The sequence below is a fragment of the Anabrus simplex genome, chromosome 1 (assembly GCF_040414725.1).
Source record: "Anabrus simplex isolate iqAnaSimp1 chromosome 1, ASM4041472v1, whole genome shotgun sequence".
Classification (NCBI taxonomy): Eukaryota; Metazoa; Arthropoda; class Insecta; order Orthoptera; family Tettigoniidae; genus Anabrus; species Anabrus simplex.
The window spans coordinates 1,232,008,805-1,232,026,608 of record NC_090265.1 but is presented as its reverse complement, the minus strand read 5'-3'; the positions used below and the strand labels follow the sequence as shown (position 1 = coordinate 1,232,026,608).

General features: G+C 39.4%; 1 protein-coding gene across 1 annotated transcript in view; it reads left to right on the top strand.

The window, feature by feature from the left end:
• The window catches only part of LOC136877834 (GATA-binding factor C), a 581,506-nt gene that overhangs the window by 172,580 nt on the left and 391,122 nt on the right, over positions 1–17,804 (top strand). Inside the window, exon 2 of the mRNA XM_067152035.2 lies at positions 2,879–2,895. Coding sequence (XP_067008136.2) covers positions 2,879–2,895 — 17 coding nt within the window. The remainder of the gene's footprint in view (positions 1–2,878; positions 2,896–17,804) is intronic.

Below are 17,804 nucleotides of genomic sequence, written 5' to 3'. Positions count from 1 at the left end.
TGAAACTAATTTCTAATCTTAGGCCTACCGAAATTCCACTTCCGTACATTCGCGCAGTAGTATATCCTTTCGACTTTGGCTATGGCTTTGGCTATTATGGTTTTCAAATCATCAAGATCAGCCAAAGGTACACTCTGTCTTTGATATAACAACCATACCACAGACCAAGCCTTTTCCACTGCAGCTGCTGTTCAGTTATAATAATGCTACTGAAGCCTAGAATAGAGAAATTAGTTTTTCAATACCTTTTTTTTTCAAGTACACTGTACAAAACCTTTTTGAGGTGGTGATTCATATAAATATTTTAGCCCCTCTGTTTCAGTTACAATTCGAGTTAGAGTACACGATGTTAAAGTTGTAAAATACCTTTCCGGGACACCTTAATGTTCTTTTAGTAACAGCGAATCCAATTCTCTTGATCTGTAATGCTATATTACTTTTGTTATTTTATGTTTGCTAACTATCCCGATTTCGTTGGGGCATGTCAGCCTCCATAGCGTAACGATTTGTGTTATTAGCTGCCATTTCGGGGGCCCGGGATCGATTCCCGGTACTGCTAGAAATTTAAGATTGGCAGGAGTGTTGGTATGTGGTTGAAATGGTACATGCAGCTCACCTCCATTGGGGGTGTGCCTGAAAAGAGATGCACCACCACGGGATGAGGACATGAGTTTATGAGTTTACTTTAGTTGGGGGCGCCCGAATTTCCAGAAAAAATTCGGTGTCCCGAATTACTCCCAAATGGGACAAATAACTTATACGGCGGGAGGTCAAATAGTACCAAATTTCGAATTTCAGAAACAGATAAACTGGTGGTCCACAGTGCTTTCTCTCCATTATAAGTGCTTCAAGTGATTTTATAATGAATTTGGTTTTTAAGTTAAAATAAAAAAATAAGCTTTATATATTATTAAATCAGTACCGATCCAAATTAACTCAATCTTGTTTACTTTTTCAGGAGGTTAGAATTGCATTTTCACCTTTGGCATTTTAATTTCATGCATTTAGTTGAGGGGGAGACTCGTATTCGGCAACCCTAGTGAGGTGCCTTAATTTTTTTCAAAAGGAAGCAAATAAAAAACTCTATATAAATACGCTGATCATATTTCCTAAAATTCCTGTTTATTCCTGCAACTGCTTAACGTGTAGAGTAAAGATGAAAATCCGTTTTAAGCAAATTGTGACTAATAAAAGTCACTTGGTATTGCGTATAAATGTCTATTTTGACTGTTAGAAACCTACTGCGATAAGTTGCTATTTAAGCACCTACAACGTTATTTTTTAAATATTTTATCGATATGTCTCGTTAGATAGCGGAGAGTAAGTCATTTATGATCGTCGGAACAGACAGCTGATGGTGTGGCACTCCTTGTGTCAGCTACATCCAATCAGTGTGCAGGCTCGCAATAACTTAAGAGATGAACAGGAAGGTTTGATTTTCTTACAGATATCGGCAAAGCTTTTAGGACCCCATTTAGGAAGATACCGCGAAGAAATCCTGGTTGGAATTATGTAAAACAAATGATATCTTCTCTGGACCATCTTTAGCCACGAAATTAGACCTGTAATGGGTAAAAAAGGGCTCGTTTAAGTATTTCTCGATCATATCCTGTGCGACTGAAAGGACATTCTCTTCTTCTTTGTCTACCGCTTTTCCCACACCTGCGGGGTCGCGGGTGAGAACTGCGTCACACAGGTGGATTTGGCCCTGTTTTACGGCCGGGTACCCTTCCTGTCGCCAGCCCCATCTGCAGGGATGTAATCACTATTGCGTGTTTCTGTGGTGGTTGGTAGTGTGGTGTGTTGTCTGAATATGAAGGGGAGAGTTTTGGGACGAACACAAACACCCAGTCCCCGAGCCAGAATAATTAATCAGAATTCATTAAAATCCCCTACCCGGCCTGGAGTCGAACCCGGGACCCTCTGAACCGAAGGGCAATACGCTGAGCTTTCAGTCAACGAGTTGGACTGAAAGGACATTCTCTCAATTTAGAATATCCTGACTGAAACGAGGTATCAGTTTACACAAGGAAAGCCTGTTTCATTCTATCATCACAGATTTGAAATTAACAACAAACACTTCCAAATACAGTAGCCTAATTTACATTTTAAATTATATGTCTATACAAATTTTGTCTATCCTCGGATTTTTTTTACGTTGCACCGGCACAGGTAAGCAACCGTGCCCTTATTGAGGTACAGACCCCAGCATTTGCCTGGTGTGAAAATGGGAAACCACGGGAAACCATCTTCAGGGCTGCCGACAGTGCGGTTCGAACCCACTATCTCCCGAATTCAAATTGATTGCTACGTGACTCAAACCGTGCGGCCACTTGCTCAGTCCTCGGCTTTGTAATGAAGTACTGGATGGCATACTTTCCTAAATATCGATTGAACTATTTTCATAGCATCCTTCGCTCGTCTTTAAGAGCCGTGCCAGTAGCTAAAGTTTATGATGGAGAAAATCGTCGCTAAAAACGTTGTGTAAGATACCAAAATTTTGAGGACGAGATGGAGGGTTAGGTTATGTTACAAAGTGCTTCATGTACCATTCATGTTTTTGAAGCTCGCTAGTCCGTGATTATTTAGTTTAGGAGCGTTTCCAGTTGAATACTCTGCTGTAGAGATACGGAGCGGGCGAGAGAGCGGAATGGCGGACGTTACTTCTGCACAAGGGTTTTGTGGCATTCAGCAATTTAATTTCCCTAATGGCTGCGTGGTGTGTTCATTCTTCACACAGCGTGTTAACATGTGTCAAATGTACCTCCACCAGAACACACGACCATTTAAATAAATATACCATTTACGTTACGGCTGGACGTTTTAACCCTGCATATTCCACCAGGTCCCGCACTTCACACACTTCATAGTCACTGAGCGCCATGCATACTGCAGGTTAATTTCCCATGTACAGTATAACAGAGATACACAGGTAGAGGGCACGACGGGAAAGTCTCTGAATAGCTGGTGGTGTCTCTCTCGTTAATTCGAAATGACTACTGCGGTCATCCTTTTAAAGTTAATATATTGTACAAAAATCACGGTTTTACAGTTTTTTACAAACACATTTCACAATTATTAAAAAATGATAATTTTTCGACTAAACATATTTTGTGTCATATAGAGACCGCTGGTTCAATTTATCGCAATATGAGTATATGCAAGTACGAGTCCGACTCTTTGGCTGAATGGTCTGCGCAGTGACCTTCAGCTCAGAGGTCCCCGAATTCGATTTCCGGCCGGGTCAGGTATTTTAACTTTGTCTGGTTAATTTCCCTAGTTCTTCTTAATACACGTCTGAATTTACATACCGTATCACACTACAAACCACCATAAAAACATGCAATAGTAAATGCATCTCTACATATAGAGTTGGTATCAGAAAAGGCATTTGACCGTAAAAACTGGGCTAAAGTAATACGAAGTCCGACCCTAGGAAATTGGAAAAAGGCCAGAAAAGAAAATAAACAGATATACAAAGTTATAGGGCATGAGGAGAATATCTCTACATAGCTGACGGAATATCTAGTGAGGTCATCCGACTCTATGGCTAAATAACTAGCATGCCGGCCTTTGGTCACAGGAGTCCCGCGTTCGATTCCAGGCAGGGTCGGGAATTTTAACCTTAATTGGTTAATTACCCTGACACGGGGACTGGATGTCTTCATCATCATTTCATCCTCAACAAGACGCGCAGATCGCTTACGGGCGTCAAATCAAAAGACTTGCACCTGGCGAGCCGAAGTCCTCGGACACATCCCGGCACTAAAAGCCATACGCAAATTCATTATCCTTTTCAACTTAATATATTGTATTAAAATCATGGTTGTAGAATTTTTATGGTGCCATTGCTGGCAGGACCTAGTGTTTACAGTGCACTATGTCTTCTGGTATAGGCTAGAGCAATTTTCTTACTTTCATTGATCTGTCTCTGTCTTATCCTTGGTTTTGACTATATGAAAGTGACTGAGGTATGAGCGATGCTAGTAATGCCATTCCTTCTGCAGCCAGTCCCTGCTATGAATGGTTTGAAAATGTTGCTCATAGGGTTGGTTGGTGCATGCATTTCAGTGGGCTTGGCAGACTGATATGTAATAGCAACTTCTGGCTCCGTGAGGAAAGCAACGGTAAACTACCTCACTCCTCATTTCCCTAGTACGCCTCTTCAGTGATGCCTAGGCCATCTATGACAGCTGATGGCAGAGCTGTTGAGGATCCAACCAGCCTTAGGGCTGAAGACTGAACATACACATACAGAATTTTTATGCATAAAATTCATATTTTGTCCCTTTGTTATAAAAATGGCTATTTTGTCTGGCTAAAAAAAAGAAGCCATATAAAGGCCTTAGAGACCACTGGTTGTGTCTATGTGTGAGTACGTTTGTATGTAGGCCTATGTACAGTATGCGGCAAAACAATCAGTACGGTAAGATACGTCATTACAACACGCAAGGTAACGACGGCAACAGGTATTTACCTGCGTCGGTACAGCATGTGTACAAATTGTGCATCCCACGTCTCACGCATGGGTCACAGTGGACCTATACGCAGACTGACCAACATGTTAATGCATATAGGTTGCCACAATGATACAAATAATGAATGTATCTCTCGTAATTCGGAACATTCCTGGGTAGATCATCTGAGCAGAAAACGGATTATTCCAGCAACCTGCAAATTACGAGAGAAGATACAGCTATTGGTGTGTCCTCGCGGCAGCCTGTGTTCGTCAACAGCACTGTTATATAAGAAAAATGCGTGAGACACGACGGTGCACATTTTGTACCAATTATTGCACCCGACATAATTGCTGTCTTCACCTCTGCATGTGAAAATGGGAGGGCATTCTTTTATGAAAGTTTGTACATATTTTGTTAATTTACATCTTGAGCTAATTGGTATTGCGATATTCGAAAGAGGCAGAGGGTGCTAATAGAAAGGTTGGGATTGTTTCCTGTTTATGTTATGAAGACATTCAATTTTAATTCAAACAAAACAGTTTACATTTCATTTTAAACATTTTGCATGTCACAACTTATTTTTGATACAACCGACTCCCCATGGCGTAACTGCGAAAAACTCGCAATCTTGGGATGCAGAGGCACACACTATCACTAATCCTCAGAGGGAGTCCCTAGAACTACTCAACAGTAGCATTACCTTGATTATATTGCTCACTAGCTGATGTACCTGTGCTTCGCTACGGGATTCTCAGAAAGACTGACTTTGTGGTTTTCCTAACCTGAAATCAACATAGGTCATTACAAAAACGTAAGTATGAATGTAGCGATTAAAAGCAATGCTATCATATAAAATACTTGATCAAATGGAAAGCCGCACGTTTTATCACTTTTAACGAACAGTGCTGCGGTTAGATTGCGGTGCCAATCTAATAGTCCAAAGTTCCAGAGCTGGGATGACCAGGCCGCAGATTGCCATGAACACTCATCTGCCATTATTCCGCTAAATATGCACACTGTTCATTCCAATCAGTGCCTCAGAGTAGGGATTGAATAGCCCGAATGCTATGATGATCCAGTGTGTTACGTACCAGTAGTATCAGAAAATTTATAAACCAGGGGAATGGCATGCTTAAGAAGAAAGTTATCTAACTCCCCAGCTACTTCCCATCAATATTCAGACAGGCCGTTACACTATGTACGACTGGGCGAGTTGACCGTGTGGTTAGAGGTGCGCAGCTGTGAGCTTGCATCCGAGAGATAGTGGATTCGAACCGATTGTCGGCAGCGCTGAAGATGGTATTCCATGGTTTCCCACTTTCACACCAGTCAAATGCTGGGCCTGTAGCTTAATTAAGGCCTAAGGCACTCCTAGCCCTTTCCTATCCCATCGTCGCCATAAAACCTATCTATGTCGGTGCAACGTAAATCAAATATAAAATACTCTGTACGCAGCAGTAATCCTATCTACCGGAGATGAGGGGCAACAGAACACACAAAGCACATCACGACAAACAATGGTCAATGAAATGTTATTGTTGATCAATGTTATGAGCTTTCTATATTGTAGGCCTTCACATTTAGTTTCCTTTCGACTCTGTGATTTGTAAAATATTTTATACCGTAAACTGTAGTTTCTTATTCTCCGACTTTACATACCAATTTTCATTAAATACTGTTTACCCATTTTCTCGTTACTCGGCGCTGATATGGACTTAGTAACAAAAATCCAAATTCCTGAATATCTTTGTGATCATAGCCAGTACGGTAACAATGTATAAGACATGAATAATAGGAAATTTAATACTATATAACCTTAGTTATGTAGCATTCATCGATTACACCTCTAATAAGAAATATTTGAGAATTACATTTTAGGCCTTCCCCTAAACTACCATTTCACTCAGCGTGAATAAATTTACAGCCTAGACTATAGGGACTTATTTCCTGACTTTGCATACCGATTTTCATCAAGATAGGACTACTAATAACAACAATATTTGATAATTAAATTTTAGGCCTTCCCCTAAACTACCATTTTTCTCAGCGTGGATACAATTATTGATAGCCTAGATTGTAGCAACTTATTCCCCAACTTTGCATACCCATTTTCTTTAAAATACGACCACTAATAACATAAATAGTTGAGAATTCAATTTTAGGCCTTCCCCTAAACTACCATTTCACTCAGCGTGAGTAAGCGATTTATAGCCTAGATTGTAGAGGCTCATCCCCCGACTTCACATGCCGATTTTCAATAGACCACTAATAACATAAATAGTTGAGAATTCAATTTTAGGCCTTCCCCTAAACTACCATTTCACTCAGCGTGAACAAAATGATTTATAGCCTAGATTGCAGAGGCTCATCCCCCGACTTCACATACCGATTTTCATTAAATTCTCTTCAACCGTTTTCTCGTGATGCGTGTACAGACAGACAGACAGACAGACAGACAGACAGACAGACAGACAGACAGACAGACAGACAGACAGACAGACAGACAGACAGACAGACAGACAGACAGACAGAAATTACGGAAAAGTAAAAAATGCATTTTCTTGTTACTATGGACATGGCCGATACAGAAATACCATTATTTTCAAATTCTGTGCAATGTACAGACAAAACTTTTATTTTATATATATAGATTAATAGATTAATAGATTAATAGATTAATAGATTAACGTGTGCTCTATCTCTTATGCTGCCACACGCTTCCGCTAGACAGCAGTACTGCTAAAACTGTATAACAAGTAGCCCGTCCAACAACGGTACAGCGGCTAGTACTATAATAAGGGTGTAGATCTATATGATTGCTGAAATCGTGATCATAGCCGCAGAACCTCTCGGTTTTATTTTTCTTCAAATACGAAGCATATGGATGTGATTTTTTATTTCGAAAATTTCCACTTACATTGATCTGGATTCAAATCGTAGCCGCCTTGGTGAGATATCAGTGACAGCGTCACTCGGCTTTCATACCCTGGATCAAACAATGTAGGCCTACGGTCACTCGCATTTAAGCTCTTTTAAATTCCACCTGTCTGTCCTGTGATTGAGAGCAGAAACAACGCATATTCGAGCACACTATGACGATCTAGCAAATATTATACGTCAGTATCGTTCACAATTACTTTATTATTATTATTATTATTATTATTATTATTATTATTATTATTATTCTTTTATTATTATTATTATTAGTATTATTTGGAATTTCGGTATAAAGTTACAGAGGAAAAAAGGATGCTACAGATCCTGAAGGACAGGAAAGCTAGTCACCGGGAAAAAGTGCCAGAGGAAGAAGAAGATACCAGATGATAAACGATATAACTAGAACAGAAGGAACCTACGAAAGAATGAAGGGGGCGGGAGATAGAGAAGAATGGAGGGCGATCAAGGGGAAACCTACCTCTTGGCAGAACACTATTATAATTATGATGATGATAATAATAATAATAATTTTGTGTAGCTATTTCTAGCCGAGTGCAGCCCTTGTAAGGCAGACCCTCCGATGAGGGTGGGCGGCATCTGCCATGTGTAGGTAAATGCGTGTTATTGTGGTGGAGGATAGTGTTATGCGTGGTGTGTGAGTTGCAGGGATGTTGGGGACAGCACAAACATCCAGCCCTCGGGCCATTGGAATTAACCAATGAAGGTTAAAATCCCCGACCCAGTCGGGAATCGAACCCGGGACCCTCTGAACCGAAGGCCAGTACGCTGACCATTCAGCCAACGAGTCGGACATAATTATGATGATGATCGATTTAATTTAATTATTAAGAGGAACAGGGTTCACCGAGCCTCAACCACCAAATGCAGTTCAATAACAGCCACTCTCCAGTCTAATGCAGTCTAATGATGGACATGATGTGACTGACAACTGAATAATAATAATAATAATAATAATAATAATAATAATAATAATAATAATAATAATAATAATAATAATAGTAGTAGTAGTAGTCCAACCCTTGTCCCGTTTCCCTACGGGGTCGGGTATGAGGTGAGATGAATTTGTCGTGGCGGTTTTTTATGACCGGATGCCCTTCCTGACGTCAACCTCATCAGAGGAGTTAATGAGAGATGAAATGAATGACGTGATATATGATAGTAGGGAGAGGGTGAAACCCGGTGCCGGCACATAGCCTACTCCTGTCGAATAGCACCAAGGGGTCTGCTCAAGGCTTAACGTCCCCATCCGACGGACGAATCACCATCAACAGCGTCATATGCCCTCACTCCATATGAGCACTGCGGAGAGGTTTGGAATTTAATCCAGGCTTTTGGCACGCAATCTAGTGATTAGAAATTGTATACCACCACCTCCCCTACCCTGCCGGCCAACATTCTGATGGTGAAAATTTTTTCGACCAACGGGACTCGAACCGGCTAACCTCGGTGTTAGACCGTTTTTAGACTTCAGCGCCTTAACGATCATGGCCACCAGGCGGGCAATAATAATAATAATAATAATAATAATAATAATAATAATAATAATAATAATAATAAGTGAATCCAACTGAGAAGACGTTTGATATGAGAGGCACGGAACAGGTCGCGGAAGTCAAGCAATACGGCTGAAAATATTTCACGCGACCATTTAGACCCCAGTAGTTGAAAGATCATCTGCTGGGCAGTAGTCGTCTTGGTAGCCCAATGGGGCCTAAAAATGGTCTATATGCGTCACAGATTATTATTATTATTGTTATTAATATTAATAATATTATGTATCATCATATTTAATTGGGATTAGATTAACCTTGAATCCAAGTAGTTCTCGATCATTCTGAAGAATCCTTAACAAGTGGTGGAAAGCTGTACGTGCTCATTCTACCCTACACGGAATACTAGATAGGCCTCAATGTGTATTTCTATTTCCTAAGACATTATGCAATAAATACACTTCTGGTCTATTACATACTTTTCATCTTCATCTCAAACTTGTACAAACAAATGGAGGTCTGTCCTGAGGCTCCTACTTCTCCGGCTCACTAAGCAGGGTAATTGCAGATCACGTAACGATGTCTGCAATCAGCAGTAACAATCTCACCGCTACAGATATTTATGAACTGATGAATAGGGATTAGTAGTTTCTATGGTAGCCTTTAAAGAAGGTTGTGAACACAGAAATTCCTTACTTAGCCGTAAATTTATTGCAATTACCGTTGTGCTGGCTGGGTGTAGCGCATTTATTCTCTGCCAATCACGAGACGAGTGGGGTCGAGAGACTGATGTTTCAGTTTATGGGACATAACATCTAGCTCATCCTTCTCACTGGTGAAAAAAAAAAAGACAGTCGTACTCCTGGAAGTTCGCGTTTATTGTGAAGGGAAATTGTAGCCTACCAGCTGCGCAGGCTGTCCGTTGTCCTGTATCTAAGGCTGCGAGATCGAATTCTGGTGCACCTGGCTGACATTAATCCTTTGATTCAATTTTTTCGCGGAACATCTCGAAACAGGCAAAAATAACACGAAATGCACATTTGGAATAATTATCGTCTATCATGAAACCAAAAAAAGGGATCAATCTTAGAGTTGTTGGTGGTGGTGATTTTTGTTTTAAGATGAATCTCCGTTAGCAAACAACAACAAAATCAGTTGTGAAAACAAAATGCTATTAGATATAATTATTAAACTCTAAGAAATAAGATATTATCTGGAATTAAAGATCGCCTATATAATCTTATAACTTACAGCTTTTAAAATACAGACATGAAGAAACCTAGAAAGAATCTGTGCTCTCCTACAAGTAACAGTGTCCACAACAGCATTTCTTAAACAATTCAACAAACTCTTCGTGCATAGACTTGAACAAATTCTGGACAAGAATGGAAACAGAAAAAAATACGGTGCCAATTTAAGGATTGTTTCAAAATTTATGCAGCAAAGAAAGTCACTATATAATGGATAAAGAGTTGTTAAATGCGAGAAAACCATGCCAGTAGACTTTCTATCACTTAAATGAGCCCATTTCAAAGCAAAACTATCGTACGTACCTGTGTCGGTCAAGACTGTTAACAGGTGGTTATTATGTTAAGGCCTAAAGCAGCGAAATTATCAATCCGTCGTAATATACATTGAATAGGTATGGTAATGGTTGAATCAGGATAAGAGTAATGAAATACTGAGAAACAGAAAACTCTCTAGGCTTCACAAACCCTGATTATGCCGGAGTGTGAAGAGAACAAGAGCTGGCCAAACGAAGTCGAAATGTTGTCCTGCAAGAATCCTTAACGTGCTGGAAGACAGAAACACGGAGTTGTATTTGAATACCCTCAAATGCCACCGACTTAATTTGCCGATATCATGAATGGCAGTAAAGAAACATTAAACTTCTTTGGAAACTCGTTACTTTTAAATGACAGTATAATTCAAATGAACACGGAAGTATTGTTGCATCAACAGCTTTCATTTTGATGAATTACTTGATGATACCAAACCAAACCCCATGGCGCAACAACCCCGAAGGGCCATGGCCTACCAAGCGACCGCTACTCAGCCCGAAGGCCTGCAGATTACAAGGTGTAGTGTGGTCAGCACGACAAATCCTCTCGGCCGTTATTCTTGGTTTTCGAGACCAAGGCCACCATCTCAACTTGATGATACCAGCCTTCAGAAAATAAAATTTGTTAATTAAAAAAACTGAGCTATGATGTCTTGACTCGAACATATTTAACAAGCCTACAGTTCGGTTATATTTTATGTACTGTAACAGTGGAAGAAGAAGATTACGAGATTCACCTATATGTTCTTCATGAATTTTCGATTGCGTCTAATGCATTTTGACTTACATAAAAATGATGATGATGATGATGATGATGATGATGATTATTATTATTATTATTATTATTATTATTATTATTATTATTATTATTATTATTATTATTATTATTATTATTATTATTATTATTATTATTATTATATCAACTTAGGAAGGCTCGGCTTGTGCCGGTAACATAATGGGCTGATTCGGCCTAAGCAAGGAGTCACCCTCTTGATTATCAAACTATACAGGTATCTATATCATTATTTACAACGTCCGATTCGGTGGATTTTATTTTCTGTGTTTCTTAATTGCCTTGGCGCAAGAACAGACAAGTCTTGACGAAGCTGAGAACTTGTAGGTTAAATTCAGTAGAATTATCTTGGGCAAATGAAGTAGAAGGGAAAGTAGTTTTCAAAACTGAGGGGAAAAAACGCAAATGTACTGTAGTGACGTTAAGATCCCCTAAAGAGCTCGAATTTATTAACGGGAGTAAAAGAGTCAACTTTTAATAGCCATGTTAATGAAAACAGTAGAGTAGAGTGAAGCCTGCTATTATCTGGCGACAGTTCAGAGCAGCGACGCGTCACTTTTAGAACGTCTGCCTGGTCGCTATGTAAGCAGGGCACAATTGGTAGTGGGCAAACAAGAGGGAGAATTTCTGCCAGGATGTGCGTGATTAACCGAGGTTTCCTTATCCGCAAGGTCTTACTTGTGCCGACGCGACGCGTACGCAAGACGTTCGCTCTGTGAAAAAATAGCAAACCTAGTTATATTTCTGTAAGACCCACATATACAGAGTAGTTACTGTATATGGCTCATGGGTGACCGACCTTTGTTAAAGACTTGACAATCTCGTGCAGGCGTGCACGCAGTAATTTAAAATTAACTGTAAGAATGGGTTTCTAGGGAGAATGCTTAACCATGTGGGACTGGCGCTGGAGAAAACAACTTCCGGCTCCAGGGAGCATTCACACTGCACGTTATGTCCACTATTTACTTCCCGAGACTTGTCATTAAAACTAGGGCGGATAAAAAGCAAATATGACGCTCCTCCTCACTTTTTCACAAAAGACGAAGACGTTGCCACTATTCGATGAATAAAAGCAAAACTCTGTTACTGGTATTTTCAACAGTCACGTTACTAATACACCGAAGTTAGTGTAGTACTTATAAATATAACTTAAATGAAAGGGTAGAGGAAGAATCAGAAGTGGTGATGAATTAAGAACAAGTCTGTATTCCTCGTCTAATGTTAGAGTATAAATAATTTATTTTATTGCCCTTCAACCTACTGTACGGTTGCAACTGACGAAGTCGATCACCTACCGTAGTGAATTAACTTACATTTTGATATAACGGGCCTACATGTAAATTAATTCGTTTTATATTTTGTTACAGTAGAAGGCATTTCTTTTCAGTTTCAACTTAATCTATAAATTTGAGGTTTTCAGACTTTTTAATTTCGTTTTTTAGAACATGTGTATTTTGGTGGATGCTTTTAGTGTTGGGATCTTGGGATTTGTGATGATTCTTCTTTTTTCCTCTTTGGTGAAAATGAAATCTACTTTTTATCGCTTGTTTTGTATCTCTCTGAAATGTATTGTTCGGTCGCGTTTGATCTCTTATATTCCGTTGTTGCTAATGAATTCATTGTTTTATGTATTCGTCTTTTCCATTATGACCGTTGTGTTCCCTTCATCAGCGTTTGTGTCTCTAAGATTATCGTTCTTTATTTTAATCTTTACGATGAACTTTTGAGTTTTCAAATTTGGCTGGTTTGCTAATTTTATAGTTTTGATTAGTTTTAGTGATTCGTTGGTTGCTACATTTCTTATCATCCCTTCTTGTTGTGTGGTGATGTCGCAACGTTGTTTCAACATCAGTGATGAGTTGCTTTTCGTTTGACGTTCTTGGCAATTAAATTTGAAACCATTTTCTAGATTTGTTCCTTTATTGGAAATGTTGTACAGGATCTGTTCATAATTCATAATTCATAACTCAAACAGTTTCCGTAGTGTTGTTTTTATTAGTTTGTTTATTGATAAAATTGCTGATTTTGTTACCAATTACCTTTTGTTTTTGATTGCTTCATCTTTATATAATGAAAATAATCACTGTAGGATGTCCATTGACTGAAAAATCATCGCTATAGATTAATTTATTTTGCACTCTCTGCTGGAAGCTATAATCTAAAAATGTATTGAATTGTATTGAAGTTATTATATATGTATGGTCACCATTACTAATTACTCGTATAATTATGAAGAATGATATCAAAAAAAGGCAGGAAAAGAAATGTATGATGATACAAGAATGAACACAATACTCTTAGCTGATGATAGTGTGATTAAGAAAGAAGTCAAAAGAACCTTTGAAGAACAGCCTGCTGCATTAAATGAGAATTTAGAATGGAAAATAAGAATGGAGAAAGGTAGACAATAGTTATAACCAGAGGAAAATGAGCAATAGAAATTGAAGTAAGAGATAGTGAAATTATGGAGAGCGTCACGTGCTTACAAAAAGAATTTAAGAATTTCAGATTTGGAATGGAAATCAGATGAAGGTTACCAGATTTAATGAAATTTTAAGAATTATAAAGTGTGGCGATCTGGTGTAATTCCAATTGCTCATCCTCCAATCTTCAGCATTGTTGGGAAATACTAGATCTCAAAGGAATTATCTCTTTCTGTCTGACCGATGTAACGCTTCCATTCAATGCTCTATTCTATCTATGTAGGTATGCATATCTCTGTTTTAGCTTAAAACATTTTCTAGTAAGGTGTTATATTTTAATTCAGGATGACTCAGAAAATAGGAGAAAATCATTCTACATTCCAAGTGTGTTAACTTATACTAATGAGTAAAAAAAAACTGTTTCCTGATGGATGTAGAAGGAGATCACCAATAAAGGAAAGAGCTGTGAAAGACAACTGGGATAAGTGAGTCCTCTAGGTCTCGCAAAATTAACATTTGAGAGATAGACGACTGATGACAGACAAACGGAGACTGTCTACCCATTAGGTCCGTTTTCTGATACGGGGTCGGCGATGAGGTGAGATAGAATGATATGGCATATTTCTTACGTTACCAATATAAATGGTCCGTTATTGGACATTATAAATTTTCCAGCTAACTCATTCCTGGTTGCCAGCGTTTCGCCCTCGTGTGCTAGGTTGGGCTCGTCGATTGGTACCTAGCACACCTAGTGCATACCGTGGAGGCCACTGCGTAGGCTACTTTAAGCCACCGGCAGTGCCAATGCACTATGAGAGACCTTGTCTCACTACCAAAAATTGACGCCTGCTTGGCCATCAGATGATATAGATGTTGATTCCCATAGGGAATCTGAAATATTTGTCCCGAATGAGTAAATTTATAATACCAATATAAATGGTCCGTTATTGGACATTATAAATTTTCCAGCTAACTCATTCCTGGTTGCCAACGTTTCGCCCTCGTGTGCTTGGTTGGGCTCGTCAGTATACGGCCTGATGCCCTTCCTGACGCCATGAAGGTGAAATTGATAATGGTGAATGAAATTGGATAAGGAGGTGGAGAAATCGGCTGTGGCCTACGAACAGGAACTCTGCCGGCATTTGCCTGGAAGTGAAACTGGGAAATCACAGAAAATCATTCTCAGGACAGCCGACGGTGGGGTTCGAACCCACTCGTCTCCCGAATGCAGAGCTTGGCTCCATAGCCGTAGGGTGTTCACACGCGTGGCTACAACGCTCAGCGATGGACAAATGGAGAATAAATTAAATAAAATCTACTTAGCTGAGACCCCGTGATATATATGCGAGTTTTACCAGTTGCTAGAACCCGAGTTACAACAATCTTAAGACATACCAACAAAATTACAATCTTACTCAGTATTTGACGCCCTTTGCCATATAGGGTAAGACTGTGAAATATGGTATTAGTCCTAAACATAGTTTTCAGTAAGTAATTATAGTATCCAACAAAGGAAGAGCAAAATTTTTGCATTGTTGAACCCCTGAGGTCCATTAAATTAGATACAAGTTTTACATAATATTACATGGTGGAGTTTGATGTCATCTTCTGCATTCATGAATACATAACGTACAAAAATCTAACCTCATAATTGGCTATAATTTTGTTTAAGAACATTCATGAAATGTTCTTATTAAATGAGAGTACTAACGCCTCTCTCTTGAGGCTTATACTGGTGTACTTCCCATCAGAGTTTCTAAAATAACTATTAGCATATAAATATCTAAAAATTATCGTTACAAATACCCGTATTAAGGAGCGATATTACTTCGGATTTTCTTAATAGTTGTTAATCATTATGCTACACTCACTGATGGTAGCTTGGTCAATGTGACTCCATTATGCACCTAGAATATTATAATCCTTCCTAGTATATAATTGTGTCCTTCATTGCATACATGGTCTCACAATGAAATATTCAGTTATTATTCCAAGACATAATACAACCCACTCTTCAGCTAGGACATTGTTCTGAAGTCAACTTTTTGCCTTACGATGCCCTTCGAACCAAATTCGTGATAAAATTAAAAAGAATACCATCTTCAAATGACAAGAGCTTTGGGAAATCGGTACTTAAATCGGTACTTAACGTTATCTTAGGTGGTAATTATTATTTTAAGGGTAGGAATAACAAGGATGTCAACCTTTCTACCGGGCGAGTTGGCCGTGCCGTTAGGAGCGCGCAGCTGTGAGCTTGCATCCGGGAGATAGAAGTTTCGAAACTCACTGTCGGTAGCCCTGGACATGATTTACCGTGGTTTCCCATTTTCATACCACGTAAATACTGGGACTGTACCTTAATTAAGGCCACGGACGCTTCCTTCTCATTCTTAGGCCTTTCCTGTCCCATCGCCGCCATATGACCTATCTGTGTCGGTGCGACGTAAAGCAAAATTGCAATTGTCAAGCTTTCTTTCTTACCCGGCCTCCTTGTGTCAACTTCTGTTTTCTTCTGATCCCAACAGCATTAAATTCGCCTTTCCTTTACCGATGTCTTTATTTTTCAAGAGGTCGAACACTTCGTCTTTTTCTTATAATAATAATAATAATAATAATAATAATAATAATAATAATAATAATAATAATAATAATAATAATCGTTACCATCTTCTGTGGCCTCAATTACCTAGTTGAACATCTTCTGGTGATGTCATGGAGGCGGCGTGCGTATCACTTTCTACATTGCGATTTCCTATTTTATCGTATGGCTTTTAGTGCCGAGAGTGTCCGATGACATGTTAGGCTCACCGGCTGTAGGTCTTTCTATTTGACGCCTATAGGTGACCTGCACATCCGGGTGGCAAACCCGGTGTCGGTACATAACCTACTCCTGTCGAATAACACCAAAAGATCTGCTCAAAGCTTAATGTCCCCATCCGACGGACGAATCACCATCAATAGCAGCATATGCCCTCACTCCATATGAAAACTGCGGAGGGTTTTGACACTGGATCCAGGCTATCAGCACGCAATATAGTGATTAGAAATTGTATACTATCAATTCCCTTGCCTAACATTCCGATAGTGAATTTTCTATGCACCAACGGGACTCGAACCGGCATTTCCCTTTAAAACAATAATCTCTACTATCATAATTTGATGATGGTGATTGTTGTTTAAAGGGGCCTAACATCTAAGGTCATCGGCCCCACTATCGTAATTTAAATTACATTGTGTTTGACTTCATCACAAGGATGATCTGGAATTTGTGGGGCCTAATGTAAAGAGTTTCATTTTCGCGTTACGTTCAAACAAGTCATAATGGCAATGTTGAGAAGATGCTTTCTTGTTAACAGTTTTGTCCGTATATATGAAAGGGATGCCGAACCTGTTGAGTAAAATCGGATCGTCTTATAAATATAATTGGGCAAAAGCAACACAATAGCTGGTCATAGGCTGCTATATTTTAGAATGGTCATACATTTCCAGGGTAAAATGTATCAATAACGGTGTCAGACCATAGAAACCATAGGCACCAGTCTGGCTGTTGTCTAGCAATAAAATTCTACTGAACAGTTCCTATGGCGGAGTCAGCTCCTTCTGCGGATCAGTGAGAGAGTGTCGGCCGCCGGATCCCAAGACAGCGGGAACAAACCCGGACTTTTGAATGGCGGTAAAAAGCCATTTCGACACATCATGCAGTACGATATCGGCATGCAAAAGATCTCTGGTAACACATTTGGTGTTTACTCGACAAAATTAATTAAAACTCAGCCATCGACGCCCAAGAGACATTAGGTTTATTCTGTCATCTAGTGGCCCTAGAGTAAAACGCAACGTCGAAATTGACGAACAGACAGCCAGATGTCGTCAAATTAAAATGTATGCACGCGGTAGCTGAGGACATACGATTTTATACTTTTATGGTGGATTTAATTTAATTCTGTCAGGTGACACTGAATTCCAGCAACATTGGCATGGAGTGCTAAGATCCTTGACCGCCTTTCAAAACTCGTCTTCTACGACCTGGATCGAACCCATGAACTTGGGATCATGATTCGGGTACTCTACCACTGATCCACCGAGGAAGATTAACTTCCTTTTATGATTAGCGTAAAT